Raw genomic sequence first — 22,897 nt, 5'->3', positions numbered from 1 at the left:
CATTTCACTCTTCACTGGTCAGTTTGCCTAGTCCTGGAGAGACTCGGCATTAAAAAAAACACACGTTACTGTCTTAATGACTGCTCCACTGTTGCTGATGGGTGTCTCTCTTTCGCCACTGCCTCCTTTTGCCAGGGAAATTCTTAAACTATTAAAAGTTGTCACCAGAAAAAGGGAGGAGACCAAGGACAAAATATTTTGATCTAAGTAAATGTCCATCTGTCTTTAAAGTTGTATGTTTAAAATATAGATCTGTACTCAGTGCTAAGGGGCCTATCTGTATTGCATTTATTTTCATTAAAGCTTTCCCAGTTAGAAAGTTTTTGTGACAAATTGCTGGAATTAACATGTATTTTCTAAAGTGTAAATCATTTTTAGACTTTATTGAGTAAATTGAATGCTAGTGTATAAATGCTCTTTACTATGAAAATAGTTTTCTAAAATAGCTTTTTTTTTTTTTTTTTTCAGATTTACAGCTTTGAAGAGACTACTTTTTCCCCCTCATTTTTTTCCGCTGCAGTAATAAATCCCATTATGGAGACCCAGAAACTTTATAAAGGGATATAGCTTGAACTCTGTGGAGTGTAATTTTGTGTATGAATTATATTTTTTAAATATGAAGGGTTTTCAGAAATAATAGTAAAGTTAATTACTGGTACATTATGTAATACAGTATTTTATTAGGCATTTATGATAATACTACAAAGGACAAGCTGTTACCTTGATAAATGTATTTATCTGTAATTACAAAATGAATGATATAGGTGCATGATCCTTAAATGAAAGACAGGTTAATTTTTAAATGCAGAGTGGAAAGTTTCTGCTGTGGAAATTTTATGGTTAACTAGTAAAGTTTATAGAGAAAATACCTTCAATTGATCAAGCATAATAATAAGGTGGTATGCAGAGTTAGGAAGAAAAACAACATAATGATGCTGCAGGAAATGGAAACATATAGACAATAATTAACAAAGGAAAAATTAGCAGTTTGTGAGCTTTAAGCAAAATTAATTTCATTTGACATCATATACAATATAACAGGAGTAAGTTCAACAAAGCTTGTGGGTATTGATGTCCCCCAAAACTATCTGAAACTAATATAATCCACTTAAGTAAATACTATGATAATAAGTTGTGTGAATTAGCCTTTAGATAATGTGACCATATGAAGACTTTAATTCTTGTTTACTAGACTAAAATAAGATTTTTTTATTTTTGGAAATTATATTAACGTGCTTGTAGAGAAAGAAGCCTGCATAAAGTTTTTTCTTTTTATAGCATAATCAGTAATTGGCTTGATAACCAGACTTTGTAGTTACAACCAAAAGCAAATTTAGGTATTCTGTAGTTGTTTAGAACTTTGGGAATATAAACCTCCTTTAAAAGTCAATTAGTTTTAAATATTTTCAGAAGTGTATCAACTTCTTTCAGGTCATTATATTAGTATTACACTAAATAATGACTTAATAGCATCTGAGTTACCTAAAAGAGTTAATATAATCCCAAAGAGTACTACAAAGTATCTTGGTAATATAGAGGGATATTCATCCTACCCAAGTGTAAACGTAGGTGTAAATCCACTAAACTAGGTGTAGTGAATTTTAAGTAGGCGCCTATCATTTGATTCTTTTTTATAGTAAAAATCTAATTTAGTGTGAAGAGATGAGAAATTTCATGTGAAAGTTTTTGCCCATCCAAAAGTAAAATCACTCATGCACAAAACTACCTCCCAACGACTTGTCCCAAGTCACTCATATCAAAAAAGATTATAATGGAAGATAGTACGGTCTTATCAAATTGGACAATTGACAACAAACACAAAATGAAATACGACTTTTCATGTGAACTCTACAGAATGTCTACGTACTCGACTTTCCCCGCTGGTGTTCCTGTGTCAGAGAGGAGTCTTGCTCGCGCTGGTTTTTATTACACTGGTGTGAATGACAAGGTCAAATGCTTCTGTTGTGGCCTGATGCTGGATAACTGGAAACAAGGGGACAAACCTATTGAAAAGCATAAACAGCTCTATCCCAGCTGTAGCTTTATTCAGAATCTGGTTTCTGTTACTGGTTTGGAATCCACCTTTAAGAATACTTCTCCAATGAGAAACAGTTTTACACATTCGTTATCTCCTACTTTGGAACAACGTGGATCATTCAGTGGTTCTTATCCCAACCTTTCATCAAACCCTCTTCATTCTAGAGCAGTTGAAGACTTCTCCCCGTTGAGGACTAACCCGTACAGTTATGCAATGAGCACTGAACAAGCCAGATTGCTTACTTACCACCTGTGGCCATTAACTTTTTTGTCACCATCAGAATTGGCAAGAGCTGGTTTTTATTACATAGGCCCTGGAGATAGGGTAGCCTGCTTTGCTTGTGGTGGGAAACTGAGTAACTGGGAGCCAAAGGATGATGCTATGTCAGAACACCGAAGACATTTCCCCAACTGCCCGTTTTTGGAGAATTCTCTAGACACACTGAGGTTTAGCATTTCAAATTTGAGCATGCAGACACATGCAGCCCGGCTGAGAACATTTATGTACTGGCCTTCTAATGTTCCAGTTCAACCTGAGCAGCTTGCAAGTGCCGGTTTCTATTATGTGGGTAAGAAACTTACATAGCTCTACGTTTTATCTAGTTCATTTTAATTGACATATGAGAACATGTGTGTGTTTAATTTTAGTCTTTTGTTTCCTTAGGTCGAAACGACGATGTCAAATGCTTTTGTTGTGATGGCGGCTTAAGGTGTTGGGAATCTGGAGATGACCCATGGGTAGAACATGCCAAGTGGTTTCCAAGGTAATTGTTTTTAAAGGTATTTCTACGCAAAACTGCTTAAAGAAGTAGGAATCCTGGCATGGTTAAATTTACATCTCAATATAGCAAAGCTTCTCTTATGCTATTGGGGAAGGAGCCTTTTAAAACTTCCAATTTGAACTTTAATTATTTTGATTGAAATGTTGTAGAATGTTCTGTGCATTTTTCTTTTGTAAGTCATGTATTCATGGTATAGTTCAACTTGACTCATTTACAATTATGGCGGCCATACATTTCATTTCTTTATTTCCTATTTTGCTTTAAAGGAAACTTAAGGATTAAAGATATATAAAATAGAACAATAAGAACATAAGTTAGAAAAAGGTAAGAAGGGGGAAGGAAAACAAGTGACATAAAATGGATTTATGAATAAAATATTTCATAATAGTGCATATAATAAAATCTGATTGTTAAGTCTGGTTATAATTGTAAATAACTTTTTTCTGCACAATTTCATCTTGTGATATGTGACATATCTCCTTTGGTCACTGTCTCTAGCAGTATCTCCTATTTTTAGAAAGAATTTAGAGGCATTGTTGTTAGTGGAAATAGAATTAGAAATTTATTCTGTTTGTATTATTGAGTAACCATGTGAACTTGAACAAATTGTGTGATGCCTTTGAGCTTCTCTCCTCTTCTGTAAAATGAGGGAGTTGGACTAAATGATTTTTTTAAAAAAATTGTGGTAAAATATACATAACATAAAATTTATCATTTTAACCATTTTTAAATATACCTTTCTGTGGCATTAAGAACATTGACATTGTTTCTCAATCATTACCACCATCATTTTCAAAACTTTTTCATCTTCTTAAACTGAAAGTTGTACTCATTACACTAACTCAGCATTTACCTGGCCCCTAGCCTCTGGCAACCACCATTCTACTTTTCTTTCTCTATGAATTTGACTACTGTAGATACCTCTTATAAATGGAATTGTATACTATAGATAATGTTTTGACCTGTGAGTGCCTTTCACCATATGAGGAATCTTTGGAATCTCTTCAGGAAATTAAAAAGTCCTTTTGTCACTGTTATGTAAAGTTAAAAAAAATTGGAGAAATATTTTAGTATGGCCCAATACATTGTTAAAAGTTGTGTTTAAAATTTTATCTTTAACTAGAGGCCCGGTGCATGACATTCATGCACTCGGGGGGTGGGGAGGTGTCCCTCAGCCTGGCCTATGCCCTCTCACAGTCCAGGACCCCAATGGGGATGTCCGACTGCCGGCTTAGGCCTGTTCCCCTAAGCTGGCAGTCGGACATCCCCCTTAGGGTCCTTAGCGCTGCTAGGGAGATGGGAGAGGCTCCTGCCACCGCCGCTGTGCTCGCCAGCCGTGAGCCCGGCTTCTGGCCAAGTAGCGCTCCCCTTGTGGGAGTGCACTGACCACCAGGGGGGCAGCTCCTGCATTGAGCATCTGCCCCCTGGTGGTCAGTGCACGTCATAGTGACCAGTTGTTCCACCTTTCAGTCGATTTGCATATTAGGGTTTTATTATATAGGACTAGAGGCCCGGTGCACGAAATTCGTGCACAGAGGGGGGAGTTGTTCCTCAGCCAGCCTGTACCCTCTCCAATCTGGGATCCCTCTCACAATCCAGGACTGCTGGCTCCCAATTGCTCACATGCCTGCCTTCTTGATTGCCCCTAACCGCTTCTGCCTGCCAGCCCGATCACCCCCTACCCACTCTGCTGCCAGTCTGATTGATGCCTAACTGCTCCCCTGCCAGCCTGTTTGCCCCCAACTTCCCTCCTCTGCCGGCCCGGTCACCCCTAACTGCACTCCCCTGCAGGGTTCATTGCCTCCAACTGCCTTCCCTTGCAGGCCGGGTGCCTCCCAACTGACCACCCCTGCTGGCCATCTTGTGGTGGCCATCTTGTGTTCGCATGGGGGCAGGATCTTTGACCACATGGGGGAAGCCATATTGTGTGTTGGAGTGATAGTCAATCTGCATATTACTCTTTTATTAGATAGGATAGAGGCCTGGTGCATGGGTGGGGGCCAGCTGCTTTGCCCTGAAGGGTGTCCCAGATCAGGGTGGGGGTTCCCTTGGGGCATGGGGCGGCCTGAGCAAGGGGCCTGTGGTGGTTTGCAGGCCGGCCACGCCCCCTGGCGACCCAAGCGGAGGCCCTGGTATCTGGAATTTATTTACCTTCTACAATTGAAACTTTGTAGCCTGGAGCGGAGCCAAGCCTGGGGCTCCCTCCGAGGCCGGCAGCCATTTCTGTTTGAGTTAATTCACCTTCTATAATTGAAACTTTGTAGCCTTAAGCAGAGGCCTGGCCCTGGCGAGGGTGTGCAGAAAGCTTTGCTTTCTCTGTTGCCGCGGGCAACCCTGGCCTGGTCTCTCCAGCTCTGTGGCTGCCGCCATTCTGTTTGAATTTGTTTACCTTCTATAATTGAAACTTTGTAGCTTGAGTGGAGGCTTAGGCCTGGCAAGGGCATGCGGAAAGCTTGGCTTCCTCTCTTGCCTGGGAAACCTTGCTCTCTGTGGCTATAGCCATCTTGGTTGGGTTTATTTGCATACTCGCCCTGATTGGCTGGTGGGCGTGGCTTGGGCATAGCGAAGGTGCGGTCAATTTGAATATTACCCTTTTATTAGGTAGGATATCATAATATGTCAAGATAAATTTTGACTTTCCAGCTCTAAAAAGTGACATATATTTTGTTTAAATGCTGTATTTTCCAGCGTATAAGACGACTTTTTAACCCAGGAAAATCTTCTCAAAAGTCGGGGGTCTTATACGCCAGAAAATACGGTATTTACAATTTAGAATTAAAGTGAGTTATTGCCAAATGATGGGTGGGTTACCGTATTTTCCGGCATATAAGACTCCCGACTTTTGGGAAGATTTTCCTGGGTTAAAAAGTCGTCTTATATGCCAGAAAATACGGTAATTTATGTAGGAAAAAGCATGTTTTGTCAGAAATTTAAATAATTATGTTCAACTCTATGGGATTGTGTACATATAACTTGAAATTTGACTATACTGTATGAAAAAGACATGAACAGCTTTCTAATTCCAGTGTTTGAATTGCTACATTTGATTCTTTATAAAACAAAACAAAACAAAGTCTTGGTTTATTTCTGTAACTTGTGTTTTGCTTTAAATAGTTAAATAACGGAAAGAACTTAGCAATGCTTTTTTGTAAACACTTCTGAAAACAGCAAATTTCTATTGTGGGTAATCTTCAATCTTCGTAAATGAAAAACCAAAATAAATAATTGTTATCACTATATTTTAACAGTTTACTTATTTATCAAATATTTGGGTGCTTAGTGGATACTCTTCGGATGCTGGGGATATAACAGTGAATAAGACACCCAAAAATTGTCCTTATCAAGTTCATTGGAGAAGTGGAAAATATGGGGCAGAGTTTATTATACTTCCTATCTTTATTTTTTTTAATTTATTTTTTTGGTTAATCCTCACCTGAGGATATTTTTCCATTGATTTTTAGAGAGAGTGGAAGGGAGAGGGAGAGACAGAGAGAAACATTGATATGAGATACATTGAATAGTTGCCTCCCACATGTGCCCCAACAAGGGCCGGGTTGGAGCCGGGCATTAAACTTGCAACCAAGGTACGTGACCTTGACCCAAATCGAATGCGGGACCCTTCAGGCTAATGCTCTATCCACTGAGCCAAACCGGCTAGGGGTATACTTCCTATCTTTAATCGTTATGAATATAAATTAATCAGTCCCAGGATGAAAATAATTTAAAACTATACAAAGATCAAAACACAGTAACAACTAAGTCTGTTATTTGGTTGATAAACTTCCTTGAATACTGAGCATGCATATGATCTTTACTCATTCTACCCAGAATTGAAGGACATTAGAGTTGTTTCTAGTTTGGAGCAATAATGAATGAGGCCACTCTAAACATTAATAAAACATTTGTGGACACATGTTTTCATTTTTCTTGGGTAAACATGTCCAAGTGTATTGATGAGTTGTATGGCAAGTTTTGTTTTAACTTTATAAGAAACTGCTAAATTGTTAAATGTTAAATTTCCACTGGCATGGTATGAGACCTCCAGGTGTTCCACATCCTTAACAACATTTGGTATTGTCAGTCTTTTTATGTTAGCCATTCTAATAGATATGTACATAGTGACATTTCACTGTCATTTTAATTAGCGTTTCCTATCGATTAATGGTGACGAGCTTCTTACTTGATTATTTACCATCTATACATCTTCTTTGGTGAAGTGTTTGTTCAAATCTTTTGCCCATTTTTAAGTTTTCTTTTTTTTAAATTAAGTTTTGCTAGTTCATAATATACTCTGGATACAATGCTTTATTAGATGTGTTTTGCAAACTTTCAGTCCATGGATTTTCATTTTCTTAACAGTGATGAACAGACATTTTTAATTTTGATGATGTCAGTTTATCAGTTTTCTCTTTTGTGGATTATGCTGTTAGTTTCTTATCTAAGAATTCGGTACCTAACATGAGGACAAAAAGATTTTCTCTTACGTTTTCTTCTGTTTTACATTTACATATATGATTTATTTTGTTTATTTTTGTAAATAGTATGGGAATAGGTTGAAGTTTATTGTTCTTTGCATATGGATATCTAGTTGTCTAGCACTATTTGTTGAAAAACAAAAGAAATGAAATGGAAACAGATGTTATGTGAACTTCCTGGAACATCTTTGAGAAATCTTAGTAATTTGAAAAATGAGTACTTGGAAAACACTGTCACATTATAGATGAAAATATTTGGTTCAGTATTTTTTTTGGATGGTGAGTATGTGCTTTAAATGAATGGAAGAGTGGATACTAGAGAAAGATTAGCTGTTATTATATTATGAAAGATCACATTTTAGGAATTCTGTATTACAGTTTCTGAAACTATGTTAAACTGTCAAATTGTCTAGAACAGCATTTTTCAAGCCTCAGTTTGTGTTCCTTTGTAGATCTATACCCTTTTATTGTTGTGTTAAAGGATCTAAATAGAAAATATCAGAATGCATCAGCACATAGTAAGAGTCTAATATTTGAGAATTTTGTTTCTGTTAGATATGTATGTATGCTACATTGTGATGTAAAGTGTTTCTATTATGGGGTACAAAAAGTATGAAAGCCTCTTTTCTGGAATGATCAGGTTATATATTTGATCTAAAACAATTAAAAAAATGTTGTCTCTATGTTTTAGGTGTGAGTTCTTAATACGCATGAAAGGACAGGGATTCGTTGATGAGATTCAAGCCAGATATCCTCATCTTCTTGAACAGGTAAATACATTTTTATAATTGACAACATTAAATTCTCCTAAATAATAATTGCAAAAATAATTTTAGAAGTAATTGTTACCTTTGTTTTTCTGGTTTTCTATTCATATTAATACCTTTAATTTTTATTTTTTTAACTACCTTGTTAAGGGGTTATAAAGAAGGTTGTCTTTTGTTTTTAGTTTTTTGGAAATCACTCAACATACTACTGTACAATTTGTAGTAAGTTGGAGGAGGATCCTCAATGTCTCCTCCATCTTTTCCAGAAAAGAAAATATAATTGTCTGGAGTTTGGAACCTCTGAGAGTGGTCAATTTTAAATATGACTTTCTAAAAGGAATGATAAATCATTAATACTTTTTCTTATTTTCCTGAAACTAGAGCAATACTTGACTTCTAATTTGGAAGTAGGTGAAGTTTAAGGACATTTTTATGATGATTAAGGTAAAACAAAGCAAAGTGAAGAATTATTTTTTAATATGTTACTGATATTAGAGAGAGAGGAAGGGGGAGAGAGAGAGATAGAAACATCAATGTAAAGTGAAACATATGTTAGTTGCCCCCCACATGCACCCCGACTGGGGATTGAACCTGTGACCTGGGAATGCACCCTAATTGGGAATCGAACCAGCGATCTTTTGGTGCATAGGACAGTGCTCCAACCAACTGAGCCACACTGGCCACGGCAAGCAAAGTATTATGTAAATTTTCCAGTTTTCAAAGAGTATGTACATTATTTACAGAAAACTTATTTTAATGTTGCTTTGTGCAGGCTGTTTGAAATTTTTTATTTTACCTATTAATTTTTCTTATGTTTCATAGCTGTTGTCAACTTCAGACACTCCTGGAGATGAAAATGCTGATCCACCCAGTATGTATGAAAATACTTTAAATATGGAATAGGAATTTTTATAAGAATGTTGGGAATGAAAGTATGTAAACAAAGGATTTTTGGAGTTATAGAAAAAAAAGGCTGGAAGTTAATTATAAATAATGAGTGTACTAAGATTCATGACATTGTCAGGATTTTTAGAAGTATACTAATCTTTCTTAAAGAACTGACATTCCAAGTGGGGAGATAAGACACATGTAAAAGAAAAACAACCATAACAAATAGCTAAAGGAATACCAAGGAAATGTGCAAATAATAAGCCCTCCAAGGAGGAAAAGTTGTTTATTAAAAGCTAGCATATTTGAAAAGACCTAGTTCATATCTGATTTAGAAATTGGGCTAGATGTTAGGTTTGTCGTTTTTTTTTTTTTTTTCTTTTCTTTTTTTAATACGTTTTTATTGATTTCAGAGAGAGGAAGGGAGAGGGAGAGAGGGATAGAAACATCAATGATGAGAGAGAATTATTGATCAGCTGCCTCCTGTCCCTCTTCCCTCCCCCACTCTGGACTGAGTCCACAACCCGGACATGTGCCCTGACCAGGAATCGAATCTCTACCTCCTGATTGATGAGTCGACTCTCAACCACTGAGCCACACAGGCTGGGCTAGATGTTAGGTATTGTCAGGAGAGCTTTCATGATAAATGAAAGGGGTTGAATTTTCTCAAATACTTTTTCTGACTCTATTGAGAGGATCATGTTTTTTATTTATTTTGTTAAAGTGGTTTAACATGTTTATTGATTTGTATGTTGAACCATCCTTGCATCCTTATATAAAAAGATATAAGATTCTTTTAATGCATTGTTTAATTGCTTGCTAGTATTTTGTTGAGAACATTTGCATCTGTATTCATCAAGGATATTGGCCTGTAGTTTTCTTTCATTTAGTGTCCTTATCTGGCTTTAGTATCAGGGTAATGCTAGCCTCATAAATGAATTTGGGGTTTTCCCTCTTTAACTTTTTGGAAGAGTTTAAGAAAGATTGGCATTAATCTTTTTTAAATCTTTGGTAGAATTCACCAGTGAAATCATCTGCTCTCAGTCTTTCTTTGTTGGGAGGTTTTTGATTACTGCTTCAGTCATTTTAGTTGTTCTTGGTCTGTTCACATTTTCTATTTCTTTGTGATTCATTGTTAGTAAGATGTATGTTTCTAGGAATTGATCCATTTCATCCAGACGATTGAGTTTGTTAGTGTTAGTTGTTCGTAGTAGTCTCTCAGGATCCTTTGGGTTTCTGGTGTTGCTCTTGTGATGTCTTCTCTTTTGTTTATAGTTTAAGCCTTCTCTTTCTGTCTGTATGAGCTGAGCTATGGTTTTTCCATTTTGTTTATCTTTCCAAAAAACCAACTTTAGTTTCTTTTCTTCTATTTTCATTATAGTCTCTATATCATTTTTTTTCTGTTCTACTCTTTGTTATTTCCTTCTTTCTGCAAAGTAGGGCTTAGTTTCTTTTACTAATTTCATGATGTTTCAAGTTGGGTTGTTTATTTGAGACTTTAAAAAAATATATTTTTATTGATTTCAGAGAGGAAGAGAGAGGGAGAAAGAGCCCAAAACATCAATTACAAGAGATAATCACTAATCAGCTGCCTCCAGTACACCTGAGCCCGCAACCTGAGCATGTACCCTGACTGGGAATTGTACCATGACCTCCTGGTTCACAGGTCGACGCTCAACCACTAAGCCATGCCGGCTGGGCTTGAGACCTTTTTTAATGCAGGCATTTATTGCTATAAACTTCCCTCTTAGAACTGTTTTTGCTGCATCCTCTAAGTTTTGGGTATGTTGTGTTTTTGTTTCAAGATATTTTCTAATTTCCCTGATCCATTGGTTGTTCAGGAGTGTGTTGTTTAATTTCCTTGTATTTGTGAATTTTTCCATTTTCTTCCTGTTAATGATTTCTAGTTTTATACCATTGTGTTTAGAAAAGATACTTGATATGATTTCAATATTCTTAAATTTGTTAAGGCTTGTTTTGTGGCCTGAGATATGATCTATCATGGAAAATGTTCCATGTGAGTTTGAGAATAATGTTTTTGGTGCTATTGGATAGAGTGTTCTGTGTATTTCTGTTAGGGCCACTTGGTATATAGTGTTACTCAGGTTCACTATTTTTTTGTTAATTTTGTGTCTGGATGACCTATCCAATGTTGAAAGTGGGGTATTGAAGCCCCCTGCTATTGTTATTTCTCGCTTTAGTTCTGTTAATATTTGCTTTAAATATGTATGTACGCCAATGTTGGTACACATATATTTACAATTGTTATAGCTTCTTGATGAATTGACCCCTCTATAATGACTTTCTTTGTCTTGTTACTGATTTTGACTGAAAGTCTTATTTTATTTGATGTAAGTACAGCTACTCCTCATCTTTTTTAGTTACCATTTGCATGAATATCTCTTTACGTACCATCACTCTCAGCCTATCTGTTTCTTTAAAGGTGAAGTGAGTCTCTGATAGGTAGTATATTGTTGGATCCTGGTTTTTTAACGCTATTCAACTATTGTGTATCTTGATCAGAGAATGGTCCGTTTACATTTAAAGTAATTATTATTATTAATATATTTTTATTGATTTCAGAGAGGAAAGGAGTGGAAGAGAGAGAGAGAAACATCAGTGATGAAAGAGAATCATTGATTGGCTGCCTCCTGCACGCCCCCTACTAGGGATTGAGGCCACATCCTGGGCATATGCCCTAACCAAGAATCGAACTGGGATCTCCTGGTTCATATAGGTTGACCCCTGAGCCAAACCGGCCATGCTAACGTAATTATTGATAGTTAAGGACTTACTGTTATAATTTTTAACAGGTTTTTTTTTTTTTTACAAGTTCCTTAGTTCATTGCTATCTTCCTTTTTGATTAATTTTCTTTATGTTTACCATGAGGCTTACATGAAACATAAGACTGTTTTGAGCTGCTAACAATTTACTTTCAACCATATACAAAAACTACACTTTTACTTCTTCTCACCCCACATTTTACACTATTGATACTATACTTTTACATCTTTTTATATTAACACATTAGCAAATCATTGTAGCCATAGATATGATTGTTTTTTAACTTTTATACTAGAGATAAAAGTGAATTATACACAATTGTTACAGTTCAGGGTGTTCTGATTTTGACTATATGTCTATCTTTACCAGTTAAGTGTTTTACTTTTATATGTCTTATGCTGTTACTTAGTGTCCCTTCATTTTAACTTGAAGAAATCCTTTTAGCAGTTCTTTTAAGGCATGTCTAATGTTGTTGAACTACCTCAACTTTTGTTTGTCTGAATGTCTTTACCTCTTCATTTCTGAAGGACTGTTTTGTGTGGTTGACAGTTTTTATCTTTAAGCACTTTGATATATCACGTCACTCTCTGGCCTGCATGATTTCAGCAGAAAAATCTGATATCCTTATGGGATTCCTTCTGTGTGAGAAATTGTTTTTCTCTTGCTTCTTTGAAAGAATAAGTTTGTCTTTGACCTTTAATATTTTGAATATGTGCCTTGGAGTAATCTTTGGGTTGATCTTGCTTAGAGTTTTTTAAGCTTACTGTTCTTGGATATCCATAACTCTCCCAAGATTTGATAAGTTTTCAGCTGTTCATTCTTTTTTTAAAAAAATTAGTATTTTTTTTATTCTTTATTGTTTAAAGTATTACTTATATCTCCTTTTCCCCCCATCGACCTCTCCCCGGCCACTCCCACACCCTCCAGGACACACCCCTACTGCCCCAGTGTCTATGTCCATTGGTTATGCTTATATGCATGCATACAAGTCCTTTGGTTGATGTATTACTCCCCCGCCACCCTCCCCTACCTTCCCTGTGAGGTTTGACCGTCTGTTCGATGCTTCTCTGTCTCTGGATCTGTTTTTGTTCATCAGTTTATGTTGTTCTTTATATTCCACAAATGAGTAAGATCATGTGATATTTATCTTTCTCCAACTGGCTTATTTCGCTTAGCATGCTGTTATAAATGGTAGGAGTTCCTTCTTTTTTACAGCAGCATAGCATTCCATTGTGTAGATGTACCACAGGTTTTTAATCCACTCATCTGCTGATGGGCACTTAGGCTGTTTCCAAATCTTAGCTATCGTAAATTGTGCTGCTATGAACATAGGGGTGCATATATCCTTTCTGATTGCTGTTTCTGATTTCTTGGGATATATTCCTAGAAGTGGAATTACTAGATCAAATGGGAGTTCCCTTTTTAATTTTTTGAGGAAACTCCATACTGTTTTCCACAGTGGCTGCACCAGTCTGCATTCCCACCAGCAGTGCACGAGGGTTCCTTTTTCTCCACATCCTCGACAGCACTTAGTATTTCTTTAAGTACGTTTTTTCCTCCTTTCTCTTCTTCTGCGACACCCATGATGTGAATGTTCATGTGTTTGATAGTGTCCCATAATTCACATAGTCCTTCTTTAGTCTTTTTAATTTCTCTTTTTTGTTTGTTTTGTTTTTTGTTCCTATAACTGGCTAATTTAAAATGATCTGCCTTCCAGTTCTCTGATTCTTCTGCATGATCAAGTCTGTTGTTGAATCTCTCTGTTGAATTTTTCAGTTCCGTCTTATTCTTCAGCTGAAGGATTTCTTTTTGGTTCTTTTTTTATGGTTTCTATTTCTTTATTAAACTAATTTTTGTTCATGTGTTGTTTTCCTCATTTCATTTAGTTGTCTGTCTTTGTTCTCTTGAATTTCTTTTTCTTTAATTGATTATTTTAAATTAATTGTCAGGCAAATCATAATTGTCAGATGAACCATAGCTTTCCATTTCTTAGAGTTGATTAGTGGAACTTTATTAGTTTCCTTTGGTGGTGTGATACTTGCCTGATTAGGATGGTATACATATAACCTTTCCTTGGTGTCTGTGCACTTGAAGGAGCAAACAACTCTTTATAGACTGCTCTTGGCAGGTAAAGACTTTCTTCTCTAGGGTCCCCTGGCTGATGGGATTGCCTCTGGATTGCGATCATGCTTGGTTGGAGCTGTTATGAGGCTGTTGCTGGCTCTGTGGTGCTATCCATGGTTGGTGGACTTGTTGCTACAGGCTAAGGCTGGTGTAGATCTTATCTGGTCCCTTGGTGGATAGGACTGACTCTAGTACATTGTTTAGTAGGATGTTGTTGGGACAAGTTCTGCTTCAGTGCCACAGTTGGGCTGTTGATAGTGGGCCTGTTATCAGATGTACAGTTGAATGTGGCTCCCTTCAGGTCCTTGCAGGGAGGAAGGGGCTCTTGTCTGGTGACTGGATTTGCCTCTTGATGGACAAGACTGGCTCTGGAACATAGCTGAGAGGGGCTGGAAGTGAGCCCGAGAGCTGTTATCAGGCTCAAAGAAGATAGAGGTCTGTAGACCTGGTCCTGGAAGCACAGATGGACTTGTCTCCTACCAGGTCCCTTGGTGGATTAGACTGCTCTCTAACATAGGTAGAGAGTTGGGAGTTGTTTCAGGGTCTCCTGGAATGCAGACATGAGTGTCTCCCACCAGGTCCCTGCGCTAGCAGTACTGCTGTGGACTGTGCCTGAGAGAGACTGGAGCTGAGTGTCAGGCCCTTTGAGTATCCCCAGCTGCTCAGTTGGGAATGTAGCTTGCTGGGTCCCTGTGGCAGCAGGAATATTTGTGGACTGCAGCTGGGATGGGTTGGTACCTAGTTGAAAGGCCCTTTCAGAATCTATAGTTTGACAGGCTTACCTGCAGTGGTTCCTGGACCATGGCTGGATCTGGTTCATAGGCAGCTTCAGTGTCCACAGCTGAGACCAAAGCATCGGTGGGCATGGCTCCTCTCCATTTTCTTGGTGTATGGTGGGGACAGGATCAAGTTAAGTTGGATTGTAGCCAAGTCCTGAGCAGTATGAAAATGGTTTTGAGTCTGTAGATGGGATAGTGGTCAGTGAGTCAGCTGTCTTGGTCCAAGCTTGTTTTCTCAAAACAGTTCTCCTTGGTCTTAGACTATTAGAAGATTTCATAATCTGGCCCTGGAACATAGCTGAGAGGGGCTGGAACAGGATCTCAGAGCTCCCACATCTAGTTCATAGATGGATTCCTGTTGTTGATGGGGTAGGGGTGGGGTGGGGGAATATGAGTGAGAGACATCTTATTTGGCAGTCTTGCTAACATCACTGTCCTTCATCTTCCTTAAGACATGACTCTTGACTTCCCAGACACCACATTCTTGGTTTTTCCCTGGTTGATCATGGACAATCTCCTGTGATAACTACTCCTTTTTCAAACCTTCAAGTGATGGAATACCTCTCAACACTCAGGCTATTTTGTCCAACTACGTATTTAAATCTCTACTCAGCTATAACATTTGCTCCCTTCTTTCGTCCTGTGAATTTGCTCCTATTCTGGTTGTCTCCATCTCAGTTAACGGCACCCATTTACTAAGGTCAAAAGTTGACTCAGAAAACTGCCCTGACTGGTATGGCTCAATTGGTTAGAGTGTCGTCCCATGTACCGAAGGGTCTTGGGTTTGATTCCTGCTCAGGGCACATACCCAGGTTTCAGGTTCGATTCCTAATTAGGATGTGTATGGGAGGCTCCTGATCGATGTTTCTCACATTGATGTTTCCCTCCTTTCTCTCCCTCCCTCCCTTCTTCTTCCTTCCTTTCTCTCTCTGAAATCAATGCAAAACGAATTGTGGGGTGAAAATTTAAAAAAAGTTAACTTAGGCATTATTCCTGATTCTTCTCTTTACCTTATATGTTTAATTAGAAGTCCTTTCATCTCTACCTTTATAATATGTCCCTAATCTTACCACTTTTCACCATTTCCATCCCTATCAACCTAATCCAGACTGCCATCATCTTCTTTTATAATATCCAAACAGATCTCCCTGATTCCATTTTACCTCATTTAAGTTTATCACCAAACTGCCAGAATTATCTTTTGGGGAAAAAAAATAATCAGGTTTTATCACTCCTCTGCTTAAAACCCTTCTAGAATATTCTGGCAAACATAGAAGAAAATATAAACTTCTCACAAGGCTCTATAATCTGGGCCTCCTCCTCCTCCTTGACTTTCACCACCTTCTTTCTGTTTCTTGAATATACCTTGTATCAAGCTTTACTCTTGACTTAAGGTTTTATACTTGCTTTTCTCTTTGCCTGGAAGACTTCTTCAGATATTCCCATAGCTTACTCCTTTTTATCACTAAAGTATTTGTTCTGGTGTTACCTCTTCAGACAGGGCTTCCACATATGTTTGAGCAAGGGAGCACAGCATACATGGTAGCCATTGTATATTTATATCTATACTAAAGGCCCGGCACATGAAATTCATGTGCGGGTATGGTCCCTAGGCCTGGCAATCTTCCCCAGCTGCCTGCAGTAACCCCGCCTCCCCACCGCCACCCACCCCCAGGTTCCCGATCGCATGTGATCGGGAACCTGGGGGAAAGTACTGAGAGGTCAGCTGTTCCCGCCTGCTTGCCGGCCCCACCCCCAGGCGATCGGAGCCTGCAGGCCATGGAAAGGGACCTAAAGGTGGTCAGTGTGCCTCATCGTGACTGGTCCAGTGGTTGTTCTGCCGTTAAGGTCAATTTGCATATTACCCTTTTATTATATAGGATATATAAAAAGCTAAACAAATGACCGGCCAACTGGCCGGTAGGTATGACGCGCACTGACCACCAAGGGGCAGATGCTTAATGCAGGAGCTGCCGAGCTACAGCAACTTTGCAGAGTGCCCTCTTCCACTCCAGGAGCCCTCAGGGGATGTCAGACTGCTGGTTTTGCCCCGATCCCTCCAGGCCAGGCCGAGGGACCCCCCCCTGCTGGAGGGACCCTGCTCACTCCACAGACGCCCTTTGAGCCCCAACGCTGCCCCAAGTGCGGCTGGCCAAGAATGTTGGCTCCAGGGTGTGTCTGGCCTGTCTCGCCCAGTCCTGCCCTGCCGGCCACCTTCTAATTTCCTTTCAATGTGCACGAATTCGTGCACCAGGCCTCTAGTGCATATTATAACAGTTTTCCAGCAGATGGCAGTAAAGCACCTTGAAGAATTAATGTTTTTGTAATTTTCTTTTTTTTTAAGATTTAAAAAATATATATATTTATATTGATTTCAGAGAGCAAGGGAGAGGAAGAGAGAGGTAGAAACATCAATGATGTGAGGGAATCATTGATTGGCTGCCTCCTGCATGTTGGACCGAGCCCGCAACCCAGGCATGTGCCCTTGACCGGAATTGAACCTGGGACCCTTCCGTCTGCAAACCAACGCTCTATCCACTGAGCCAAACTGGCGAGGGCTGTAATTTTCATAATGTGTCATGTTGGCTAGCATTGATCCTGTTATCAGAAAATGCTTCCCTGATTACCTTATTTGAAGTGTCCTCCTGCCTCCTAGTTTGTTTTAATCACCTTACATTGCTTTTTCTTCAGAGCATCTGTCACTTCTGAAATCATATGACTGTTTACTTCTTTTATCATATTTACTTATGTCTTTAGACATAATTTGGGTGAACCAGCATTCCATTTTACTATACTTCCTGTCTTCACTTGTTATTCTCTCTGCTTCATCTATTCATATCTTGAGATTCTGTTTCTTTAAATCAGAGCTCTAATGCCACTTTTCCATGAAGTCTTCGTTGATTTCCCCAACTTCCCTGGGTGAAGTGAGATAATTTCTCACTTCTAAATTTGTGTAGCATATTGGTTTCTAAATATGACTGTACCTCAGAATCACTTGGGGAATTTTAAAAACATACAGATTTGTAAGCCCCATCCCTATTTTCTCTTTAAGTAGGTCTGGAATGTAGCCTGGGAAGTGGAAGTGGTATTTCTTAAAAAGTACAGCATATCATATACACTCATTTGATCCTGATCAAGTTAAACTTTTGTTGGAGTTATAGGCAATGAGTGCATCTAGTTCATCTCTCTTACCAGGATATAAGTAATGTGAGAGTAAAGTTTGTGTCATAGACGTTTTCCTACATACTTTTATATTTGTGGAATTTAACATTGGTACATGTCATTTCAAATAGTTGTTCATTTTGGACCTGGAGAAAGTTCTTCAGAAGATGCAGTCATGATGGATACACCAGTGGTGAAAGCTGCCTTGGAAATGGGCTTCAGTAGAAGCTTGGTAAAACAGACAGTTCAGAGTAAAATCCTAACAACTGGAGAGAATTACAAAACAGTTAATGATATTGTGTCAGCACTTCTTAATGCTGAAGATGAAAACAGACAAGAAGAAAAAGAAAGACAAACGGAAGAAATGGCATCAGGTATTTGGGAATGCTAGAAAACTGCATTATTTCCCAGTGGGGCTCACAGGATTGTCTCACATGTCACGGGAAAGTTAGTATCCTCATCTATCCACTACCTGCTGGTAGCAGCCTCCAGTCATTTCCAAACTGCACATCCCCTTCTCCAGTGGGGACTGTGGACTACACTACTTAACAACTATCAACTATACCTTTTTTCTATGTTTATTTTCCAGTAAGATTCCTTGATATATGCTAATCAGAGGATTTTAGCTTAACCCTTCTTCAGTTCTATTTACTTGTTATAACAAGTTTAAGTTGTTCTGAAAAAGCAAATTTTTAAAGTTGAATGCAGGTCTTATTTCTCTTCTTTTAAGTTCCTTCAAATCATAGTCTTATATGATATTTGACTCTGTAATCCTGTAAGCGATACTTATACAACGAATAGAACTGATGATAAAATCCTAGGGCTTGGTGAGAAGCCCCTGTCCAACCCAAAGATAGGGAACTGATTTTGGTATTCATCAGATTATGTTAAGTCTCAGACTCCCAAAACAAGTCTTGAGTAATCATTTCTTCAACAAATTCTTCTTGAACATGAACACCTATAGGAGTCATGGTGCTCATTCTCAAGGAGTTTATAGACTAGCTGTGGAGACTAGGATGCAAAAAATAGGGTTAAAGAGCTAGCAGAGGTGAAGGTTGCATATATAGTATAACTTGGGGTATTTGGATTGGAAGACCCTTTTTCTGTTTATTTCTAAAGAAAGGAAAATAGAATTCACTTTTCATACTTATTTCTCATTAAACTTATAAATGAAGAGATGTATTTTTTTTTTTTTTTGAAGGCTGAAAATAGGCAGTTAAATATGGTGATTGGAACACTAGAAGAAGGAACTTCTTGAAAAATACCTCAGGAATTCATGCTCATATTCCATAAATTTAGAAAATTTAACTGGATTTTATTTGATTTGAGGTTAAAGGAGAAAACATTATTTAAACAAAAAGATTAGACTTGGTTCATATGCAGTTTTTAAAAACTTGATATAGACATTTATAAAATAACTAGAGGCCCAGTGCATGAAAATTCATGCACTGAAGGGGGTTCCCTCAGCCCGGCCTGCCCCCTCTCACAGTCCAGGAGCCCTCAGGGGTGGGAGGCGACCCGGCGATCAGAGGAAGGCGATGCCCCCATCATACCTCTGCTGCTGCCACTGCTGGCAGCACAAGCCTCGGCCGGCCCTGGTTACCTGAGCCTTGGGTGGCCCTGGGCGGCTGGGCAGCCGCCATCCGAGGCTTGCCTGTGCCTTGGGCTGGCCCTGGAGGCGCTGAGGGGACTGGGGGACTCTGGTGGCAGGACTCTGGAGGGACTCCTGGGGGCGGGCCTGGCTGTGCTGCACACCTGTTGCCCCGGTGGGGCTAAGGGGACTGGGTGCCGCTATCTTTGAGGGTGTGGCAGTCAATTAGCATATTCCCTTCTTATTGGCTATGGGCGTCGTCATCTTTGTGAGGGTGTGATGGTCAATTAGTATATTCCCTCTTTATTAGATAGGATGTTGGTAGCTAACTATGTACCAGATATTATGCTGAATATTGTATGTATATTATCTCATTTAATTCTCACACCCTGTTGAGGGAGGTACAGTTATATTTTACAGATAAGGAAACCAACGAATCTGGAGGTTAGGGCACATAGCTAGTAAGTGGCTAGGCCAGCACTGGGATCTATATCTGTCCTGACTTTACAGCTCAGACTCTTTAACAATGCAGTACAATAGTCCCTGCCTTATCTGCAGGCTATATGTTTGAAGACCCCCAGTGTGGATGCCTGAAACTGCAGATAGTGCTGAACCATATATACTATGTTTCTTTCCTATACATAAAGTCTAATTTTTATGACAAAGTCTAATTTTTAAATTAGGCACTTAAGAGATTAAGAGCATTAGCTAATAATATAATAAAACAATTATAACAATATACTATAATAAAAGTTATGTGAATGACTTTGGGGCCATTTTTAAGTAAAATAATGGTTACTTGAAAGCACTGCAATACCATGACAGTCAACCTGGTAACCTCGTGGCTGACATGTGGGTAGAGAATACAGTGTGGATATACTGGACAAAGGGATTTTTCACCTCCCAGCTGAGACAAAGTGAGATTTATCACACTATTCAGAATGATGCACAATTTAAAGCTTAAAAATTTTTTATTTTTGGAATTTCCCATTCACTATTTTTGGACCATGGTTGACTGTGGGTAACTGAAACAGTGGCAAATGAGACCACAGATAAAGGAGGTCTACAGTACTGCTTCATAAGCATGGAGTTGAAAAGAATACTAGGAGACCGTGGTCTGCAGCTGATTGTTTCTGTAACCTTGGACAGGTTCTCATTTTTTTCTGAGTCTTCCTATTTTAAAATGAGAAGCAACCATACCTACATTGTTTAATTGACAGAATCTTTGTATCAAATAAGACAATTTATATAAAAGTGCTTGTAAAAGTGATATATGTTTTTTGAATTAGTGTTTTCGTTTTCATAAATACCAGAAGTGGAATTACTGGGTCAAATGCAATATCTTTAATTTTTTGAGGACTCTCCATACTGTTTTCCATGGGTTCTACACCAATTTGCAGTCCCACCACTAGGACAGAAGGGTTCCCTTTTCTTCACATCCTCGCCAGCATGTGTTCTTTGTTGACTTTTTGGAATGTCCATCCTACTGGTGTGAGGTGGTATCTCGTTGTGGTTTTGACTTGCATTTCCCTGATGATTAGTGATGTTTAGGGCCATCTCTATGTCTTCTCTGGAGAAATGTCTTTTTATGTTCTCTGTCCATATTTAGTGGGGTAATCACATTTTAAGGTATAAAACTGTCAGATCACTATGTTGTACACCTAAAACTAATATAACAAATATAAGATTATATACCAACTATTCTTAAAATTTAAAAACTTAAAAAAGTGAAGTGATATAATACAAGTAGAAGTTAGCGTGTATTATTAATTCCATGTGGGAAAGTACAGAAGTGGGAAATTTTTACTATCCTCTCACATTCTCTGCTTGCTTTCAACAGAATAAAGGAAAAGCAGGCTTCTAAACATATAAATGTATTGACTTAAGAAAGGGACACAAACAAAGACTCTGTGTACACTATATAATGTGCCTTAGCAACATCTTCTGGGAGTTTTTCAAGGGAGAGACATTAATGTGCAAACAAGTAAATTTGCCCTTCTTTTTCAAGTTCCTATTTATTTAGTGCCTAAATTGCTTATAGGGTTGGTATAGGTTTAGTTGGAGCAGTATAAAATCTAATGGATTTTTTTTCTTTCTTTTTTCTAAAATGAAGATGATTTGTCATTAATTCGGAAGAATAGAATGGCTCTCTTTCAACAGTTGACTTGTGTGCTTCCCATCCTGGATAATCTTCTAAAGGCCAATATAATTAATAAACAAGAACATGATATAATTAAACAAAAAACACAGATACCTTTACAAGCAAGAGAACTGATTGATACTGTTTTAGTTAAAGGAAATGCTGCAGCCAACATCTTCAAAAACTGTCTAAAAGAAATTGACTCTACATTATATAAGAACTTATTTGGTGAGTTTTTTGGTAAAATTGTTTTAGAAATACTTGGGATTATGTTCATCTTTGTATTTGACAAAAAAGTAAACAAATCCAATTAGCAAACTATGCTCCATAATTTAACATGTTCTAAAAAACTGGTCTTTTACTGCCCAAGTAGTATGGCTAAATCTTTTCTGATAATATATATTTAGAATCTATGTTATTCATTAGATAGTAGGTAAAACAGATAGGTAGTAGGTTAAGCAGTGCTGTATTTGGTAATGATGTTTTTTGTATATTTTCTTTCCTTAGTGGAAAAGAATATGAAGTATATTCCAACAGAAGATGTTTCAGGTAAAACAAAATGAAGACTTAAGACCAACATGAATTATTACTCATTTATTTAATGGGAACTAAAATAGAAATTCAATTTCGCTAAAGTTTTTTTTTTCGTTACTAGGTCTGTCTCTGGAAGAACAATTGAGGAGGTTGCAAGAAGAAAGAACTTGTAAAGTGTGCATGGACAAAGAAGTTTCTATTGTATTCATTCCTTGTGGTCATCTAGTAGTATGCCAGGAATGTGCCCCTTCCCTAAGAAAATGCCCTATTTGCAGGGGTATAATTAAGGGAACTGTTCGCACATTTCTCTCATAAAAGAAATATGGGCTATATGTTAGCCTGTATGTAAAATTCTTCAAATAATTGTTGAACATTTGAAGCCATCTGAAGTAGAAAAGGAGTTACTGGTTCTTTCATTAGTAACATATGTGTTCTCCCCTGCTTTGGTACCAGTAATGTGGTTTCCAAAAAAATAAAGTATTGTATATCATATTTAATTTAATCTCTCTTATATCAAAAGGGAGATTTATGCTTGGTGGACTTTATTAGTGTATAAGTGTGCATATAGGAGAAATTAAGGAGTAAGTAGTCTCAGTGATATTATGTATCATTTCAGGAGTGACTAAATTTGGTATTTCTGAAAGCTTTGAGCACTACATGAGAGTGTAGTTTAAAAGAACTGGAAACCAGGAACTCTGGAGTTTATCCAAGTTATGATGCCAAATTCTCTTTGGTGTTTTTAATTTGTGTTGTTAAATATATTTCTTTTACTGGCAAATAAGCTTTTTCCTAATATGTGAAAAACATCCTAATAAAGTTCTTTGAAAAGATTA

General features: G+C 37.9%; 1 protein-coding gene across 1 annotated transcript in view; it reads left to right on the top strand.

Moving 5' to 3' along the window:
* The window catches only part of BIRC2 (baculoviral IAP repeat containing 2), a 23,694-nt gene extending 797 nt beyond the window's left edge, over nucleotides 1-22,897 (top strand). The window contains exons 2-9 of the mRNA XM_008149201.3: nucleotides 469-2,606; nucleotides 2,702-2,801; nucleotides 7,986-8,064; nucleotides 8,884-8,932; nucleotides 17,931-18,173; nucleotides 21,504-21,758; nucleotides 22,038-22,079; nucleotides 22,186-22,897. Coding sequence (XP_008147423.2) covers nucleotides 1,772-2,606; nucleotides 2,702-2,801; nucleotides 7,986-8,064; nucleotides 8,884-8,932; nucleotides 17,931-18,173; nucleotides 21,504-21,758; nucleotides 22,038-22,079; nucleotides 22,186-22,379 — 1,797 coding nt within the window. The 5' untranslated portion in view covers nucleotides 469-1,771 and the 3' untranslated portion in view covers nucleotides 22,380-22,897. The remainder of the gene's footprint in view (nucleotides 1-468; nucleotides 2,607-2,701; nucleotides 2,802-7,985; nucleotides 8,065-8,883; nucleotides 8,933-17,930; nucleotides 18,174-21,503; nucleotides 21,759-22,037; nucleotides 22,080-22,185) is intronic.

The sequence above is a fragment of the Eptesicus fuscus genome, chromosome 13 (assembly GCF_027574615.1).
Source record: "Eptesicus fuscus isolate TK198812 chromosome 13, DD_ASM_mEF_20220401, whole genome shotgun sequence".
Taxonomy (NCBI): domain Eukaryota; kingdom Metazoa; phylum Chordata; class Mammalia; order Chiroptera; family Vespertilionidae; genus Eptesicus; species Eptesicus fuscus.
The sequence above is the reverse complement of the archived record's forward strand: the minus strand, read 5'-3'. Positions and strand labels throughout refer to the sequence as shown.